The 20,310-nt window shown below is 41.7% G+C and overlaps 2 protein-coding genes across 5 annotated transcripts in view; one reads left to right on the forward strand and one right to left on the reverse strand.

Annotated features, from left to right (window-relative positions):
- ckap5 (cytoskeleton associated protein 5) overlaps positions 1-2,990 on the reverse strand; it is a 65,252-nt gene extending 62,262 nt beyond the window's left edge. For all 3 annotated transcript variants that reach the window (XM_080027212.1, XM_080027211.1, XM_080027213.1), the window contains exon 1: positions 2,901-2,990. The gene's annotated coding sequence lies outside the window, so the exon portion shown is untranslated. The remainder of the gene's footprint in view (positions 1-2,900) is intronic.
- Positions 2,991-4,627: 1,637 nt separating this feature from the next.
- cstpp1 (centriolar satellite-associated tubulin polyglutamylase complex regulator 1) lies at positions 4,628-20,014 on the forward strand. Of its 2 annotated transcripts, XM_080027608.1 has the most exons (10): positions 4,628-4,809; positions 4,941-5,043; positions 6,464-6,594; positions 7,456-7,540; positions 11,646-11,731; positions 13,338-13,524; positions 14,038-14,147; positions 17,259-17,322; positions 17,759-17,976; positions 18,066-20,014. In XM_080027608.1, the coding sequence occupies exons 1-9, from the start codon at positions 4,713-4,715 to the stop codon at positions 17,925-17,927; spliced, it is 1,032 nt and encodes a 343-aa protein (XP_079883734.1). In that variant the 5' UTR covers positions 4,628-4,712; the 3' UTR covers positions 17,928-17,976; positions 18,066-20,014. The 2 variants fall into 2 exon arrangements, with proteins under 2 accessions (XP_079883734.1, XP_079883733.1); XM_080027607.1 differs by having other exon boundaries at positions 17,759-20,014.
- The last annotated feature ends 296 nt before the right edge of the window (positions 20,015-20,310 follow it).

The following is a 20,310-nucleotide window of genomic DNA, read 5'->3' on the forward strand; positions in this document are numbered from 1 at the left end:
TCGAGACATAGCCTACTACAAACAGATCGTGGAACTTAGCCGTTCCCCTAGACAACGTTAACGGGCAGGATATCCCTGACTATCATTTTGTCCATCAAACCGCAGAGTTTTTCTGCACGTCGGCTCTCTCCATCTGCTCACACTGGCGAGTTCTCCCGTCGATTTTCACCGACACAGGGTTGCATTCGCTGCTTTGCACTGATTGGATTTCTTCCCAACTTGTCCCACAGTTCTGATTGGATCTCTTCTCCATTCGTCCCGCCCTAACAGTTTTGTCTCGTTCCTATTCGTAGACTATAGTGTCAGTTATATTCGTCTCAGTCTTCGTCATCAAATATGCTTTTTTATTTAGTTTTCGTGCGTGAAAAAGGTTTGTTGACGAATATTTTTCGTCATAGTTTTAGTCTACGAAATTAACACTGTACGCACGTAACGTGCCTAGTCTCCCTCCCGATATTGTATTTCCCCTAATCAACCATGGCTGCGATCAGACCCGACACAACACAACAGCGTGCATGTCCGCACAAAAATAAAAACAACACGGCCAACAACTGTGCCAAAAGACAAACTGAACAGCACAAATAGCCTAGCATTAAAACAGCATTGCATATTCACGGCAGCTACATAACTAGGGCCCTATGATTTCCGCGATAACGAAAACACGGACGGAATCACGGAATCGGGCAATTAAAACGGAATCTACTGTTTAACACGGAATGTCACGGAATTCGCCATTATTTTGGTGAAATTCAATTTCCAAGGCAAAGGGAAACAACACGGTTGAAATTAAAGCAGAACTAGGGAGGAATTTTGGTTTGGCGACATCTAAAGACCAAACTACTGCCGTGAAAAGTAGAGCCTGGCTGCAGGATCGCTAATGTAACACACAGCGCCAAACCCCTTTCACAAATCTGTCTATTCAATGTTTACTTATGAATGTATCCATGTACGTAACTCTGACATGTACATAACTTAATGTATTGTTAATAATATGGTCTGTTTATAAATTTGGCATATGATTAAAGCATCTAAAAGCACGTAATCATGTTAAACGTTTACTGTTTTTAAGTTATTAATGCCACTCGCTCCCGCAGATACACAGCACAGGGAGGTCTTAAGGTGCGAACACACTAGGCACTTTACACGCGTACAGACGCGTATGAAATCCGCCCCTTTTCCATAGGGAACCATTGGTTTACGCGCGTACATGGCGCGTAAATGCGTCACTCGCGCTAAAGCAACATTTTCACTCGCGCTAAAGCAACATCTTTACGCACGTATATATTACGCGCGTATAGCTACGCGAGGAGTTCAAAAAATTTAACTTTTGTTGCTTCTACGCGAGGCGATTAGCCGCGTTGGCCAATCACAGCGTTGAGCTTGACCCGACATCACATACATTGGCAGGGTCGGAGAACAGTGTACTGTACACAGAGGCTGATGAGAGTCACCGAGGAGGAAAATGTATTGCGGGCGGCCGGTGCTGTATGAAGCCGCTCGGGGTTAGAACACGTGGGGAAAGTAAACCAGGAGAATGGACTTCCTGGTTAATTCAGTGAATATGTGCTGCTGTGCTTTAGCCGATAAACAAAGTTAGCGCCGTATAGCATTAGTTAACTCACCCTGTTGTGTGCGGGCGGCTAGCGCCTCATATTATGAACCCAAACATGACGACTGTCCGCGGGATTTTCACGACAAGTAGAGCGAAGCACCGGTGTTGATCTACGCCAGCCACGGTCCCCTGTCACAGCCAGGTAGGGTAATTTTGGCTACTTGCCTTTATGTTGTGCCGCCGTGCACCGATGCTGCTGTAACTGTGTTTGTTATGTAGCTGCCGTGAATATGCAATGCTGTTTTAATGCTAGGCTATTTGTGCTGTTCAGTTTGTCTTTTGGCACAGTTGTTGGCGGTGTTGTTGTTGTTTTTGTGCGGACATGCACGCTGTTGTGTCGGGTCGGGTCTGATCAGCCATGGTTGATAAGGGAAATACAATATCGGGAGGGAGACTAGGCACGTTAGGCACGTTACGCGCGTATAACCATTTTTGACACAAAATGATCAAGCAACATTTTAGCTGCGTTACGCACGTAAATCTTACGCGTGTACAGTGCCTAGTGTGTTCGCACCTTAAGAGTTTGACTGAAATGGGAAGCAGTAGCTTAGGTACGATGGAACTGCAAGAATTCTAATTTACATACAACGACTTTTGGTATCACTGAATAAAGAGAATAGATAACCATAACTGAATACTTGTTGTTTCAAACCTAAATTTCCTTCACGTTCTCAGACAGCTCTGCAGACTCCATGCACAGACGGGAACTTAGAAACAATACTGCACCCTCAAACATAGCTCGTCATTGCAGTTAATCAATTACGTTAGCAACCGTTTGCAATATGTGCTACGTCTAACCAACAGTACATGTTGTTACCAATGGGTTTTCAGTTTGCTTAGACTGGGAATTGTCAGCATCTTAACTCGAGGTATGTCCTTAATTACCAACTAGTGAGGTGTGGGCTATTAACTAGCTAACTTTCAAACGACAGTGACAGTTGCTACGTTAGCGGGTGTTTAACCCGCGCATCTGCTCAAAGGTGCCACAGCAAAGATACAAGATGCTCACGTTGGCGATTAATATGTAAATTGCAAACACAAATTGTATAAAAGTAATAGGTTCCTCAAATGTAGCAAGACCTTATTATTTGCTAGCGGTCGGTAGCCACCATTAGCTGCTTAGAAACAAGGCTAGTAGCTAACCGTTCATCCGCGCCAAGACAGCCAGGCCTAACATCGCAGTTCACAACAACAGCTGTAGCAACTAAAATGCCTGCTATCATGCTAGTTCAGAACGGGCCCCGAGGTATAACTAAGATTAGAAAACCATTTTATATCGATGAGATACCTGTTTTTGTCTCCAGGAGAAAATACGATGCTGGCTGTCTAGCTCGATGGGGCGATGGTTGGTTCACAGCCAAGCAAGCTTTATACAAGCTGTACAAACATTAAACACAACTTCCGGTCCGAAATAAAACCAACAGCTACAATGTGTCTCGGTAATATAAAATATAATTTGATTAGCAAATCGTGTGTAGGCCTATTAGTAAGAATACTAAGTAAATCAATATTGTGGAATACATTTTCATTTATGTACGCATCTGACTGTGCTATTGAGACATTGTGTGCTCTTATTTTAATACAAATAAAGACCTATTTCCGGTCACATCATTGGAGCCGGAGAGAATAGCCTCGTTCATCTTGGAGCCGTCTTGCTCAGACCTGCGCAACTATGACGCGCGTCTTGCTGAGCGCACAGCATTATTACAGCATTTTTGTTGTGCGCTCAGCAAGACGCGCGTCATAGTTGCGCAGGTCTGAGCAAGACGGCTCAAAGTCGAACGAGGCTAATAAAGGTCCATGGTGGAGACAGGGGCAACACCCTGACTTAGTCTAGTCTCTCTACATACAACTTCATAGACAGCTTAGATAACACTAGCAAAACCCATAAACTATTGGACTCAAATGTTACTCCAAGACAATTCATTATGGTATATTCTCTTATTCATAAACGATAATTGTATAGGCTTATCAGAGAAGGAAGCCATTGATTGGTTGCATTTGAATCAAGGCCCGCCCCCAATGCCTGAAGTTCCTTGACTGATTGGATCATTGGATGTATTTCGTATGCTTGCGTGGAAGCATTTTATATACTGTGGAAGAAACTTGTTTAGCTGCCTTAAAATGAAGCAGTCATTGATTCGTAAATATATAATAAAAGGCCTGTTTAAAATGTGCAGTTGAGCCTTGGAGAAAGGCGAGAATCACAAACTATCGTGCAATGCGCCCAGAAAGATTGCAAACAAAACTGTGCAGGTTAAGCTTCTCTTAAATAAGCTCCATGACAAATATTCTATCCATTATCTGTCAATGTATTACCTTACCACCTACGTGATTTGAGTGGTTGCTAGTATTTCATCTGATTATATATTTATTATTCTGCAAATTATAAAACAGCAACATTCAATGACCTAGTCAAAGCATACTGTGAAAATTATTACTTTTAATTCTATACTATCTGTGAGAAAACTTGTCTAGACAGAACAGGTCACAGACATGTCAGTCTAATTTTAAAGACACAGATACACTGACCACACTAATGACGTTGATAAAAAATATTGCATTCAACATTCTCTTCTAAGACTCCAACTTCATTCAGAGGGTCAGTTGCAACTTTACACTACATTATTATCAGCCTGGTCCAACCATCGTACTTCATTTCAGGAAATTGACATTTGAGCGAAAGTAGGTAGGCGGGCGGAGTCAGGCTACATTATTATATTATCAAAAAGCACTTCTGGAGAACAGCACCAAAGAGAAGAAAGGACAGTTCCATTATTATTATGATTATGATTATGATTATTATTATCATTATTATTATTATTATTATTATTATTATTATTATTATTATTATTATTATTATTATTATTATTGTTATATCTCTTTGTTTTATTTATCTTTTATTTATTATAAAAACAGCAGAGGAACCTTTGTGTGCTGTGTTGTTCGGGGGCGGCATTCATTTATGTAACTCACAACATTGAGCTGTTTCCTGGCTGTTTCCCTGTATCTAAGGTAGCCCACCGTGAAAGGACCGTGCAAAATCCCAAAGCTACTGTTATACAATTAAGCCTACTAAATGATGTACATATAGCTTTACATGTCAAGTTTATCGATGTTCATTTCAACGTTGTCTTCTGAAAGGACGACCACAATGAACCGTTTTAATTCGACCCTCCCAGTTGCTGAATACCTCGGTAGGTTGTGTGTTAGTTGTGCAGTGTTATAACTTATCAGTTACTCATTTGATTCGTGTAACGATAGTGGGCTATTCGTTTCTCTGTCGTATTCACAGTCAGTATATCCGTGTCTGTGTTTGTTTTTACAGCGGACAGTAACGTGATGTTTTACCTGAGTGATGCAGTGACGCAGCTGCTGGAACATAAAGAGGAATACACCCAGTTTGGGGTTAACCGCTACTTTGCTGAATAGTAAGTTACGCGATTTTCCAAATAAGCCACAAAACTACACAAATAAATAATTGATATTTATTACACAATTATTAATAAATTATAAGATATTTATTTTGCATTCCATACACGTTCATATGGAATGTGATTAGGGCTGCACCCTTGTTATAGCCTAGTCGACCAAACATTAGTGGACCAGAAAGGTAACTACAGGTATAAATGTAGAATGCCGACTATGAACGAGTCCTCCAGGTGTTCTAATCCGACTTCACTTGTCCGTTAATGTGCCGATTCTTGTGCGAAGTAGATCGGATAAAGGTGTTTACATGCATATTACAAGTTCTGTGGAAATCGTATTCGTTTATTTACCCGATTATGATGCTCCATGTAATCGTGTAGACTGTGTGAGCTTTGCACAACCTTCACGGAACCGATTTAGCATCAACTGATTTGTTTGGTAAATTTATCAGGTACAGCGGTTCATTTTCTTGTTAACACATATAACTTATCAGCCAATCACATGGTAGAAACTCAATGCATTTAGGCATGTAGACCTGGACGGGACAACTTATTGAAGTTAAAACCGAGCAACAGAATGGGGAAGAAAGGTGTTTTAAGTGACTTTGAACATGGCAATGTTGAGGGTGCCAGAAGGGCTGGTCTGAGTATTTCAGAAACTGCATATCTACTGGGATTTTCACACACAAGTTACCATATCTAGGGCTTACAGAGAATGGTCCGAAAAAGAAAAATATCCAGTGAACGGCATTTGTGTGGACGTAAAATGCCCTGTTGAAGTCAAAGGTCAGAGGAGGATGGGCATACTGGTCCGAAATGATATCAAGGCAACAATAACTCAAATAACCATTTATTACAACCCAGGTATGCAGAATACCATCTCTGAACGCAAAACGCGACCAACCTTGAAGCAAATGGGCTACAGCAACAGAAGACCCCACCGGGTGCCACTCCTGTCAGCTAAAAACAGGAAACTGAGCAGTTGGTAGGGCGTCCCCCCCATGGGCCTCGGCCAGCAACGGACCCGGGTTCGATTCCAGCCCGCGGTCGTTCTCTGCATGTCACTCCCCTCTCTGCCCCATTTCAACTCTGTCTCTACACTATCAATAAAGCATAAAAATGCCAAAAAGATTTCTATAAAAAAAAAATACAATTCTACAATTCTCACAAGATCACCAATAATGGACAATAGAAGATTGAAAAATCATGCCTGGTCTGATGAGTCTCTATTTCCGTTGCGACATTCAGATGGCAGGTTCGAATTTGGCGTAAACAACATGAAAGTATGGATCCATCCTGCCGTGCACCATCAACCATGCCTCGTACAAAGTCACTTTAACCCCCTTTCTTCCCCATTCTGATGCTCGGTTTGACTTCAGTACAGCTTTTTGTTTGTGTAATTTGTTGGTGGCTGTGTTTGTAGTTTCAACAGTGTGAAGAACAATAACCACGTCCTCTTCAGAGAGTATAACTACATCGGGGCCACTCCTCATAACAGAGCCTCCTTCATCAGAGTCTTCTGGAGATGCTACCGGCAGATCGGAAAGAGTGGAGGTATTTTAAAAGGCAGAAATAGTATGTAGTAGGGTTGGTTGGTGTTATATTCCAAAACCTGTTTTAAATTGTTACAAAAGTGCACGTTGCCAGAAAATTTAGTTTGGAGAACTTATCTGACATGAATACTCTTACACAAATCCTTCTGTGAGTCTTGTTTCTACCTTCTGTTTTGATTATAGTTACAGTAGATTGTGATGGTCATCTTAAAGGCATACTATGCAACATTGTAATGCTTGCACGAGCAGGCACCTCCGAAACTCGGGGGGAAAATCGCTGGAGGGAGGATTCTTCCCAGTTAGACATACAGTACATCAGTGTTTTAGCCACTATATTTGTGCCAAGTGTAAAGTTTGGTGGAGGAGGGATTGTGGTATGGGGTTGTTTGTCAGGAGCTGGTCTTGGCCCCTTAGTTCCAGTTATAGGAACTCTAAACGCTTCAGTATACCAAGAGATTTTGGACAATTTCATGCTCCCAACTTTGTGGGAAAAGTTTGGGGATGGCCCCTTCATGTTCCAACATGACAATGCACCAGTGCACAAAGCAACAGTCCATAAAGACATGGATGAGAGAGTTTGGTGTGGATGAACTTGACCAGAGTCCTGACCTGAACCCGATAGATAGATAGATAGATAGATAGATAGATAGATAGATAGATAGATAGATAGATAGATAGATAGATAGATAGATAGATAGATAGATAGATAGATAGATAGATAGATAGATAGATAAAATAAGTATGTCACACAAAGATACCCCCTTTCAATGATCACTTCTACCCCTCTAGAATGTGTGGTGGTGTGTTTCATAAATGGGTGATTAACTTGATTCAGTAACTAATATGTGTTTAATGTCTTCAGACTTACTGTCCATGCTGGAGTACAGGTCTCTACTGCTTTTATTGTGTCCGGACTTCCCAGCGGAGATGGTGCAGAGTGCCGTCAGGTCAGTAATAATAAACAATGTATATTAGAAAACTCTACCTGCATCAACAAAATGAAGACTCACAATCCTCTACAAAGAAAAACTTACCAGATGTTTTAATGTTGTTTCGGCGTCTGTGTTCCTGTCTCTCTCGATCTGTTCTGTGCTAAATTGATGCCAAGGTCAAGGTTCAACTTTATTGTCCCGTGGGGATTTTGTCTTAGGCACAGTGCATCATTGCTTTCTTAAGAGTACAACAGAACAAAAACACAACCACAGACACAAACACAACCAGACAAACCAACATTTAAACATCGAGAACATGGAGCTTGGTAGTCTTAAATTGCACTTTGCAGTATTATGGAGATAAAGTGCAAGTGTTTATTGCACTAGAACTTATGGATAGAGTGCAATGTGCTAAAGTGCTTAGCTCTAAAGTGCTATGTGCTAAAGTACTATGTGCTAAAGTGCTAACTTATTTATTGTGGCTTCAAGCAAGAATAGAAAGCGTGTGTATTTCCGGTGCTGCAGCAGAGTAGATAGACAACAAAGCTGAACTAATGGATGCTCACACACTGACTATAGTTAAACCTCTCAACTCTGCTGCAGTGGAGGGGCCACTAGACTGAACGGACATCTGGTGGAATTCTGCATCAAAGTTGGAGTCAGAGACTCTGGAGAATGCTTGTTTCATTGCAAGATCTCTTTTTTTTTAAATCAGTGAATATTTGTTCACAATCTGCTATTTGTCCTTAAGAAATCCTTAAGGAGATATTCACTGATTTTGAATCTTTTGACACAAAGCAGTGTGTGGTACCCCAGGAGATACGTAGTAGTGGAGGGCCTGGCTCTCCTAGCTTTCACATCCGTTTCTCTTCTGCAGATCAGTCTGGACTTTCAAGATGCCATCACTGCAGCGGCTGACTTTGCCAAAGCACTGGATGTGTACTATATGCCTCGTTTCCACCGAGTAGAGCGGGTCGGAGCGGTTCGGTCCAGTTATTTTGGCTTTCCATTTGCCAAAAGTTGGGTAGGGTACGGATATAAGCGAGCCTAACCGCTCTAAGCCGCTCCTATTTTCGGTACTCCTCCGTTTGGGTACCAGCCGCCTGAAAGGGTGCCGAAAAGGTGGAGCTACACACTGCCGTCCATTGATTGGTCGAAAGAATCATTTCCGCCGTGTGTAGTCACCTCGGCAAGAGTGAAGAGAGTCTTGTGTTTTGACGAAAAATATGAGCGCAGCACTGTTTATTGTGTGTTGTTATTCCTCGTCATTAAATTAATCAGTGGGCTACACTGTGTCACACTGCTACAATGTCACGTAGCTGCCGCAGCCAGCGCTGTTCGCTCACTGTAATACACTCACAACACGGGGGGAATAAATAAAGAAGCGGCTGGTTTGACCAAGCAGAAACAAGAGACCGCTGGCTTGACCACAGTTGTTCCACAGCCCTATACTGTAGTTTGACCCATATGCTGGCGGCGGCTATCGCAGTCCAGCCTAAACCCCGCCCTACCAGTAATGCCTCGTTTCCACCGAGTAGAGCGGGACGGATCAGAGCGGTTCGGTCCGGGTAGTTTGGCTTTTCATTTGCCAAAAGTTGGGTAGGGTACGGTTTAAGCACACCTAACCGCTCTGAGCCGCTCCTAATATCAGTACTCCTCCATAGGGGTACTAGCCGCCTGAAAGGGTGCCGAAAAGGCGTAGCTTCACACTGCCGTCATTTGATCGGTCGAAAGAATAATTTCCGCCATGTGTAGTCATCTCGGCAAGAGTGAAGAGAGTCTTGTGTTTTGGCGAAAATGTGAGCACAGCACTGTTTATTGTGTGGTGTTTTTCCTAGTCATTAAATGAATCAGTTGGTTACACTGTGTCCCATAGTCACGTAGCTGCCGCAGCCAGCGCTGTTCGCTCACTGTCTCTATCAGTTGCACCGAGCCGTCTCTGTGTTCACAACAACACGGGGGGAATAAATAAAGAAGCGGCTGGTTTGACCAAGCAAAAACGAGAGACCGCTGGCTTGACCACAGTTGTTCTACAGCCCGATAGTTTGACCCACATTCTGGCGGCGGCTATCGCAGTCCAGCCTAAACCCCGCCCTACCAGTAAGGGTAGGGGCGGCGGTGGAAACACCACGAGATTCTTAAAAGTGAGCTGTCCCGCTCAGAGCCGCTCCGACCCGACCCGCTCTACTCAGTGGAAACGAGGCATAAGGGTAGGGTCGGCGGTGGAAACACCACTAAGATTCTTAAAAGCGAGCTGTCCCGCTCTGGGCCGCTCTGACCCGACCCGCTCTACTCGGTGGAAACGAGGCAATAGTCACCAACAGTGCCCATTGCACAGAGGGCAGGAGCAGCTTTTTCCCCCTCTGCCTGTCTCATTGTCCTTCATCTGATTTAATAAGCTATGACCAGATTACTCTGTTCAGGTGAAAGTGGACCAAGCCATAGAACCGGGGGTCAAGAAAGGCTACTTTATTGAGAAGAAATGTTCAATGTAACCCATTTGAAAAATGTGCCACCATCAGGCCTATGAAAATAATACGTATAATACATTTAGCCCTTTGTACACACAATTTGAAAATTTTAAACAGTTGATATTTATAGCTCATAATATTTAATTAAAAAAATAAAGATCAGATACCTCTCAGTTCTTCTGAGATGTGTCATGAGTGCTTAGCTGAGATGTCATGCCATGCTGTTGGGTATGCATCAGCCTGTAACCAGCTTAGGCAAAGAGAGCCAGGCTCTGTTGAGCTTGCCTAGTAGTACACCCGTCTGATACATGCAGCCATAGCCCTACACAAAACACAGATAAAACACAGCAGTGACATGTTGTCTGTCTGTTATTTTCTGTTTCCTTATGTTTGAAAATCTGTTATTATTTGTGTACAGTGTTAATAATAAATAATTTCCCCTTGAGGACAATTAAGTCTAATAAATGAAATGGTATACATACACACGACTAGGGATGAGCCCGAATCCGAATATGTATTCGGATAAGCACGGATAATGAGTTAGATACGGATACGGATAATTTCCGAATAGTCCCGTTATTATTCGGGGATTTTATTTATTTTATATTATGAGCTGAATTGACGCAGCGGGTTCCGCCTCAATGACGCTACGGGTAGAATGACACTTACAGCTGTTCTGCGGTGGACACGAGAGGACCGGGCGCGTCCCGTGACCCGCGGTCTCTCTCTTTTTAACCACTGATAAACGCAGCGCGTTCGGCGTCGCCCTATCCCTTGAATAGAGGGTTCTACCGGTCGCATTCGCTGCTGTTTTTATTTGAGTTTCCTCGTAAACCGCTGCCGTGGCGGTCGGAGAACAGACGAACAGATGGAATATGCTGCACCCCGAGTCACCGTCAGCCCTTCCCCGATGTATTTACATTCACTAGGCCTACTGCTTAAACTCTTTCAAACACCACAACGTTTCCATCAAACTGATGCTTAGGACCTGTACTTTTTAAGCTGTCAATCAATGCGTAGACGCTTAGGCCTTCTTGAGGACCCATACACTGCAAACCCCAAAACAAACAGCAACTGAATGAGGCTGCGTTGAAAGCCTGGAAAAGCATCACAAAAGAAGAATGCAAAAGTTTTGTGATGGCAATGGGTCACAGGCTTGATGCGGTTATTGCAAGCAAAGGATTTGCGACAAAATAGTATGTTTTGTTCACTTTAATTTATTTAAAGTCCATCTGTTCCAATACTTCTGCTCACCTAAAAATGTGGTGTTCCTTTACAAATAATGATATCTTCTCAGTTGTGTATCAGATCCAGATGTGAATACCTGGAAATGAAAGCTGAAATGTTGAGCTATTGTCTCATATTCATCTTTTGGAGTAACACCCAAATGTTTCCAGTCTACAGCAAAAATAAAGGAATTGGCTTCACTGTTCCGATACTTATGGAGGGGACTGTAAGTGATCACTGTATGAATAAAGAGCGATTTAACACTTACATTAACATAAATAAACCGCTTACTTCACCTTTAATGCTCAATTTTTGTGCTTTTTCTTTGATATGTTTTACTGTATTATAGTTACTTTTACTGGACCTAACTTGCTTGACAGTGCTTGACAGTAGGCTGATGTTTTTCTTTTCTTGTCCTGTAGAATAGTTCTAACGGACGACGCCATGGATTGTCTGATGTCGTTCACTGATTTTCTCTATGCATTCCAGCTGCAATTCTATTACCAAGGTACAATATTATAAACTATGGTTTCATATTGGCATGTTGGCACAAAATACAGTATGTCTGGGCGTATACATGCTCAGTTTGTTAACTCAGTTTGTCTGTCACCCTCAATAATATTGGTGTTCATGATTACATATTTATTTATTTATCAATAACATCTCATTTTTAAGAGCAATTTCAAATTTGAGGCGATATAGATTGCTCTAGTTAAATTTTGAGTTTTAAAGTTTTCTTTGGGGGGTAAAATACAAATTGTTGACGAATCAGTTTTTGGATGAGAAGCTTTGTTCTCCTAAGGCAGAGGGGAAATTGTAAGGCAAGTTTAGTAAACGTATCATCCACCACAATGGAATGGGAGGAAATCATTACAGAATAAAATTTTTGGTGATAGGCAATCAATAGAAATATAATTTCCAACCAAAGCTGAATTACAGTTTTTTTCGATCGCTAAACCACAGTGGGCACAACTGTAGCTCAATGTGCAAAACTCTAACTACAGTCTGCACTACCAACATTCACTGGAGCTGAACAATTCACTTCACCTGCAAAACAGGATCATAGCAGCAAACACTATGCACCAGCCTCATTGAGATAACACACACAGTCACTCAGAAAACACTCAGAGTATAAACACTATAGCATCAAACCCCAATACTCAAAATACAAACTTTTAAGCTTTACAGTTTGAATAATTTGAGTTACTTCACACAAATTACGTAATATTTTCTTTGAGGAAAGACTGACATTATTTCACATGAAATTGTTTATTTTATAACATAGCTGTTATGTTTACGTATAAACACAAATCAATGGAAATCAGAAGTTTGCTTCGATAGATACATATTTTATATTTTTTTGAAAACATTTCCAAATGTAATATTTATCCGTGTAAATATTCTATAATTGTAATACAGAAATCAATTCCTGTTGTCATTTACTGTAAGGATGCAACTGTAAGTTGTTTGTTTGCTGGAAAATCCGTATTACAGATGCAACTTTAGATCTTTGCAGATTGGGTTGCACTCTCAACCCTGTCTCTTTCAATGAGATACCATGATTCACAACAGGGTCTATCAGTGTAGCCCTTACTGTATTTCATAAAAAATTACAGCTCAATGTCTTCTAGGTCTTCCTCCACACATCCACACTCTCACTGCCACACTTCTCCCTCCAAGAACCAACAACATTCATTGGTCCATTTAATTTATTTTTATTTTTTAGCCTTCCCTATACTGTATATACAGTATGTTCAGTTGAAATTGTAATCCGCAGTGTTTGAAATGCACTAGTCTGAAATTCATTCTGTTTTGAATGTGTGGTTTACAGTTGTGCCACTAGTGTTTTAGCATTTGAACAAAGTGCTAGAAATCCACAGTGTTGTGCAGGCTGTGGTTAAGCCATGAGATAAGTGTGTAGAGTTTTGAAAATTGTTTTTAAGCAATGAAAAATGAGCTACAGTTTGGTCCACATGAACCGCTGCGGTGCATAGTGTTGTTAGAGTTTTGCACATGTCGCTCCAGTTGTGCCCACTGTGGTTTAGCGATCGAAAAAAACTGTAAAAGAACTTAACCCTGCTCTTCCAATGGCCTGTTCTCCCCTTTGTCTGTAGAGTTCCTAGAGAGCCTGCTGTTGATTTACCTGGATCTCCTATCAGGGAAGAGTCCTAACACTGTCATCGTCCCCACGTCCATCTCCATGGAGCAGCTGCCTGCTGTGACTGCAGAGGAGCAGGACGGGGTGGAGCCATCCACTCTAGCTCAGTGCATACACGCCCTCTGTGAACGCTTCAAACACAGGTAAAATACACATACTCACTGGGACCAGCCATCCTCTACAAACTTAGGTTTTGCACTCCTGAATACAACTTGACTGCAGTCCGCTCCGCGGTGTGTGTGTGTGCGTGTGCGTGTGTGTGTGTATTATCTAAATGACTTCATGGTCTCTCACATCAATACATATACATAAATAGTTGAATGCCATATTGAACCAATCACTTTGAGTGATAACGCACCAGTTATACCAACAATCCATTTGTGTAAAGAAGAAATGTTTAGATACTGGAAGCTAAATACCTTTATGAACCCCCCTAAATTCAAGGGATCGTGGTAAATGCCTTGTGCGCTGTTGGATTTGATTTTTGGTAACTTGTGTCCCTCTGCTTTTGACAGTAAATAAGGTAAAGAAGGCCAGGATAACCAAAATATCCCGGCTTAATCCTTTATCTTGGTTTTAGATTCCTGGAGTAGTGTCGCTGTAGCACTTATTTGTTATGTGCGTGTTTAATGTAACTTCTTTGTATCTCTTTGTAGTCATCCTCCACTATCCTGTATGAGGGAAGCACTGGAACAGAATCACAAAGTCTCTTACTACAGCTTCCTGATGAGCCTGGCTAAAAATGAGACCATCAACCAATCTATTGGTAGGTTTAACATTACACATTACCCTACTCTACTACTACTACTACGAGAAAAACATATTTGTGTGTGTGTGTGTGTGTGTGTGTGTGTGTGTGTGTGTTAGGGGTGTGAACGTTTACAAAAATGCCTAACCGTGTACACGACGGAATTTTTTTCGTGTACACGGTTAACCGTGACGTCATTGTCCTCGTGCGCCCGCCGTCTTGTAGGCGCGCGCGCACACACACACATATGCGTTCGGTCGCCTGTAAACACCATGGTACACACACAGTTGACATGAACCACGCTCGTTTACACACCTCTTATAATAGGTCCATGGTGTACACACACACACACACACACACACACACACACACACACACACATATTTGCCTGTCATGTGTTTGCCGCATAGATAGGCCTAGTGGTTCGCCGTCATTATCACGCTTCATTAATTTCCTGATTAACATAGCCTATCGCTTTCTACATGTCCATGTTTATGCAGGTTGAACAGGTGTTATAAAGTTTGGGCTACTTACGCACGTAGTTCACGTCAACCAGGTAACTTTAATCCTTAGGTTATCTTTCATCACTCGTCCGTGGCTGTGATTCGAGCCCGAGCACGGCAACTCCGTGTGTGTGTGTGTGTGTGTGTGTGTGAGTGTGTGTGTGTGTGTGTGTGTGCGCCCATACACACACTCACACACACACGCCGAGGGACAGACAGATTCAGCAGACTAGCTTTTATCCTCCCCAATTAGTTTATTAGTGATGTAAAATCAATAAATGCGTGTCTCCAGAACATATTTAAAAACTTTGAAAAAAATAAAATTTAAAATAATATAAAAACGGTTTTCGTTTATTGATTTTTCCTAAACGGTTATGATTTACTATACGGTTACACGTGTACACGTGCACACCCCTAGTGTGTGTATGTATGTCTGCAACAGAGATGGTAGAGGGCCGTAAACAGATGGGATGTTATGACGGAGATGGGGAGACTGTGTGGAAAAAGGTTGAACAATGCTTTAACTGAAAACGTCTACCCACTGTGTTGTTTACAGTATGTAATGTTTTAAAAAGTACTATAACTGATGAAAAGTTACCGCCTCTTTTCAGTCATATCTTCAGTCCTTTCTGTGAAGGTAATTAGTCTTGTTTGCATTGTATCCACTGGCAATTACCCCTAAAACGGAGGCTTTTGTACGCGCTCGAAAACGTAGTATTCATAATTTCGAACCTCGTCGTTTTGGGCCAACTACAATCACTATACGTCAGGGTTTTATCATTGCAATTTAAACTTTGATCATATTTTTATTGTATTATCTGATGGCATGTTTTCTCACTTATTGCAGTTTATTTATTGATTCTATATTGTGTATTCCTCATCCTAATGTGTAGGCATAAAGCAATTTTTTTTCAAGTGGTCAATTATGAATGAAGTGTCAATCATATGCTTCAACATTGATGGAAAAACTGATAAGAAATACTCTCACACACATATGAAGGAAAACTGCCCTCTGGAGACAGTTTGGCTGCTGCTTTGTTGCTTTACGTTTTGAAATGCACAGACAAGACAGGACATATAGACAGTGATGTACATGCACTCGCGTGACGCTTTTGGTGTAGACTAGGGTTAATTAACAACTCTCACAGAAAAACTGATATTGTGTCATGGTGGACTATATCTGAGTTTCACTATACCAACCGGCGCTACCTTGGCTAAAGTACAACCAACAGCTAAACAGATGCAAAATACACATATTCGCAGAATGTATTGGAAGCCCAATGTCCTCACTCTCCACACGCCTACCACCGGGCAATGTCAACGCTGATTGGCTATCGCGGCGCGTCAACGCCGAAAAGTTAAATATTTTTTAACTTTCTGCGTTAGCCGCGCTTCAAATGACGCACAGGAGATAAAGCACGTCTACGCACCGCGCGGCACGCCCGCTGCTTGACGCCGATTTGCGAGTCTACGCACTTGTACATTGACTTTGTATGTAATCTAGACGCGCGTCATTGTGCAGTGTGTTCGCACCTTTAGGTTGGCCAAGACAACCTCCAAGACAGTACTGCTGAAGACTCATCTACATTTAGGAGCTAGTAGCTCATTTTATTTTATTGCTGTTTGGTGCTGGGCAGGTAGTGTACAGTACATACATTTGCTCAGATTTTCTGCTGCGAGGTCAATGAGAGCAGGGCCAGAGTGGGAATCATTTCCAGCATTGGAGTTTCATGACTCAGACCGGACCACTTTCGTTCAAGAACGACTATTAAAATAATGTAGCCTAATGCCAACCTTAGAATGTAAGTCTGCAATAGCGCCCTGTTCTAGACAGTCTTGTTATTCAGTATATTTTTCTAAAATATCAGAATTTTCTAATTTATTGTGAACTTTTAGATCCGGACATTCTCAATCAATCAATCAATCAATCAATTCTCACACATTCATCACAAAACGTGACCCTTTCACATTAATAAAAAAGATTTTGATTCAATACAAATATAGGGATATATTTAGCCTGGAAAGCCAGACCTGCCACTAGGCGCTGGCAAATTCAATTTGCTGCGCCTGTTGGTCAGGACACTCTCCATTGAAGCTCATTAAATATGTCAAGAAATCCTGAGCTACCAATCAAATTGTTCTTTCTGATATGGGCGGGCCAGAGCCCTGTGTATGGTGCTCTGGGGCGGACGTAACAGGATGACGACAGTGCGCCGCCGAAGCCGTGATAGTAAACAGAGATGGCTGTGGATATGTTGTTCGAGTTTGAGACGGCTTTCGCCTCGACACTTATCAATTTGGAAGACGGCATTCAAATTGTTTATGAGGAAATTAAGAGGAATGTTCTGTTTTGACAACCGACCACGGCAAAAGTTTAATTTAACAGTGAACACGCTGTTCGCTAAACGAACGGGGCTTAATACGTCACCTTATTCATTGCTCTGATTGGTTGTAGTGCTATCCAATTGTGTGCAGTGGCATTTGAAATGCACGCGTAGGTTCCGCCCCTTGAGTTGGAAAGGTCTATTGATCGTGGCCAGACCCTCTATCGTTCTAGATATGGGTCAGGATTTTCAGCTATAGGATATATTCATATACATGTTTAAAATGTTCTTCCCTTCTGCAGGAGCATTACCCAGCAAGGCAGAGCTGCTCATTGACCTAGAGATGGACCAGGAACTGGACAAACTGTGAGAGCAAACACACACACACACACACACACACACACACACACACACACACCACTACAGTTTACTGTGTAATGCAAAAGTGAATCATGACAAACCAACACATTTTAATATGCTTTTATATTCTTTCATTGAGTGCAGGCCCTAAGTAATACTGAGGGCCTGCACTTAATGTTCTCCACCATACTTTTACCTATTACTTCCGCAACTTTTTCGAGCTGAAACACCTCCCGCACTGTTATGCGCAATAATGCAAACATTTCACAGAACGTTTGCCCTTTCTTTCTTTCTTTCTTTCTTTCTTTCTTTCTTTCTTTCTTTCTTTCTTTCTTTCTTTCTTTCTTTCTTTCTTTCTTTCTTTCTTTCTTTCGTCCTTTTCTCTTTTCTACCATCCTCTGTTCTTCTCTTTATATCTCCATTCTTGTCCCCTGCTGTCCAGAATTGCCCAAATCTCAGTGAGTCCAGGTAGCAATAGCAGTGGCAGTGCTGTGGGGGTTCTAAGGGATGTACAGAGGAAGGCATCCCCCAGAAGGAATATACACCACAGGAGGAAGATGGAGGTTGAAAGCGATGGATCCACGGAAGAGACGGACTCCTCTGAAAACTGACAACTGTGGCTGTTTGGTACAGCAAACGATTCTTGCCCATTATTTGCATGTAAGCCCCTACAATATAGTAGTGAATAAGAGCACATCAATGCAAAAACCCTCTGCAACTGAATACACTGTTGTCTTCTTTTTTTCTAGCATTCTGGTACAGAAAAGCAGTGAGGAATTAAGTCAAATGACAATGACAACATTAGCACTCTACAGTCCCCTCCAATAGTATTGGAACGGTGAGGCCAATTCCTTTATTTTTGCTGTAGACTGGAAACATTTGGGTTTGACAGCAAACGATGAATATGAGACAATAGCTCAACATTTTAGCTTTCATTTCCAGGTATTAACATCTGGATCCGATACACAACTTAGAAGATAGCATTTTTTTAAAAGGAACGCCAAATTTTTAGGAAAGTAAAAGTATTGGAACAGATAGACTTTAAATAAATTAAAGTGAATAAACCGTAAGATTTTGTCGCAAATACTTTGCTTGCAATAACCGCATCAAGCCTATGACCCAATGACATAACCAAACTCTTGCATTCTTTTTTTGTGATGCTTTTCCAGGCTTTCACCGCAGCCTCATTCAGTTGCTGTTTGTTTTGGGGGGTTACTCCCTTCGGTCTCCTTTTTAGCAGGTAACATGCATGCTCTAGTCTATAGGGTTTAAGTCTGGAGATTGACTTGGCCAGTCTAAAACCTTCCACTTATTGCCCCTGATGAACTCCTTTGTTGTTTTTGCATTTTTTTTGGATCATTATCTTGCTGCATGATCAATCAATCAATTTGGTTGCATCTTTCTTTAAATTGGCAGAAAAATGTTTCTGTAGACTTTTAAGTAAATTTTGCTGCTGCTATCATGTGTTACTGTGTTGTTGTCAAGATGCAACTTTACCAAAGTGATGGAAAGGCTAAAGTTTAGAGAAAGAAAGAATCTGCTCATGATCCCAAACATACAAGTTCATCTGTGAATCACAGTGAAGGCAATTTCATGGTTTGGGCTTGCATGGCTTCTTCTGGGACGGGCTCATTATTCTTCATTGATGATGTAACACATGATGGCAACAGCAAAATGAACTATAAGTCTACAGAAACATTTTGTCTGCCAATTTAAGGAAAGATGCAGCCAAACTGACAGAGAGAGAGCTAGATAGAGAGACAGAGGGAGAGAGAGCGAGAGAGAAGAGGGAAATAAACGGGCAAAAAACATCTTATCTAGATCGATGGATCATACAACTTAGTTTAGTTAAAAATAAGTCAAACGTGTAGGGGCTTAAGCTGCGAACACAGCGCACTGGCCGCGCAGCGAGATTACATACAAAGTCAATGTACTAGCGCGTGGCCGCGCGTCCACCCAAGAATCGGCGGCGGGCGCTTGCGCGGCGCTTGATCCTCCATCATGCAGCATGATAATGACCCAAAACACAACAAAGGAGTTAATGAGGGGCAAGAAGTGGAAGGTTATAGACTGGCCAAGTCAATCTCCAGACTTAAACCCTATAGAGCATGCATTTTACCTGCCAAAGAGGAGACTTAAGAGAGTAACCCCCTAACACAAACAGCAACTGAATGAGGCTGCGTTGAAAGCCTGGAAAAGCATCACAAAAGAAGAATGCCAAAGTTTGGTGATGCAAGCAAAGGATTTGCGACAAAATATTACCTTTTATTCACTTTAATTGATCTAAAGTCTATCTGTTCCAATACTTCTGCTCGCCTAAAAATGTGGTGTTCCTTTTCAAAAAATGCCATCTTCTCAGTTGTGTATCGGATCCAGATGTTAATACCTTGATGTTTCCAGTCTACAGGAAAAATAAAGGAATTGGCCTCACCATTCCAATACTATTGGAGGGGACTGTATATTCACTTTTGATGCTACATGTAGCCCTTTAAATGCCGTGTGGTGTTACGATCTCGACTTCCAAAGTCTGATCTGTAATGAAAAGCTAGTATCTAAGTTTATTAGTTATGTCCTATTAAACCTGCATTAACTAACCTGTAACCCAATGCTTTAACTACAACCCCTATTACCATCAAAGAGCTCCCCTACTCTCACGGCTTCTGCTTGATCGTCTCACCCGGGCTCCAGGAGGTGAGCGCGCGGGATCTTAACTACTAGACTGCCTTGGGATTCTCTTAGATAAATAAAAGTGTCCTACTTAAACCCACTGTGTTCAGCGTTTCAATTCTTCTAAACGTATTCGTCTATTTCAGGAATCTCGTTTAGGTGTGAAATGTAACACTTTCTATTTGCTCCTGATGATCACTCCCCTATTTTAGGCAAAGGATATCTTTCACAAGTTATTTACCGTAATTTTTATGTACCCGATGTTTATTAATTCCACCTCCTATAAAATAGAACAGATATACTATTTTCAGCATTCAACTACCAGCG

Source organism: Ammodytes marinus (assembly GCF_949987685.1).
Source record: "Ammodytes marinus genome assembly, chromosome: 5".
NCBI classification, from domain to species: domain Eukaryota; kingdom Metazoa; phylum Chordata; class Actinopteri; order Uranoscopiformes; family Ammodytidae; genus Ammodytes; species Ammodytes marinus.

Coding starts and splice junctions, on each gene's coding strand:
- cstpp1 (XM_080027607.1), top strand. CDS start 4,713: ATGTCAAGTTTATCGATGTTCATTTCAACGTTGTCTTCTGAAAGGACG. Junction 4,810..4,940: donor CCCAGTTGCTGAATACCTCG/GTAGGTTGTGTG, acceptor TTGTTTTTACAG/CGGACAGTAACGTGATGTTT. Junction 7,541..11,645: donor ATGGTGCAGAGTGCCGTCAG/GTCAGTAATAAT, acceptor CTTGTCCTGTAG/AATAGTTCTAACGGACGACG.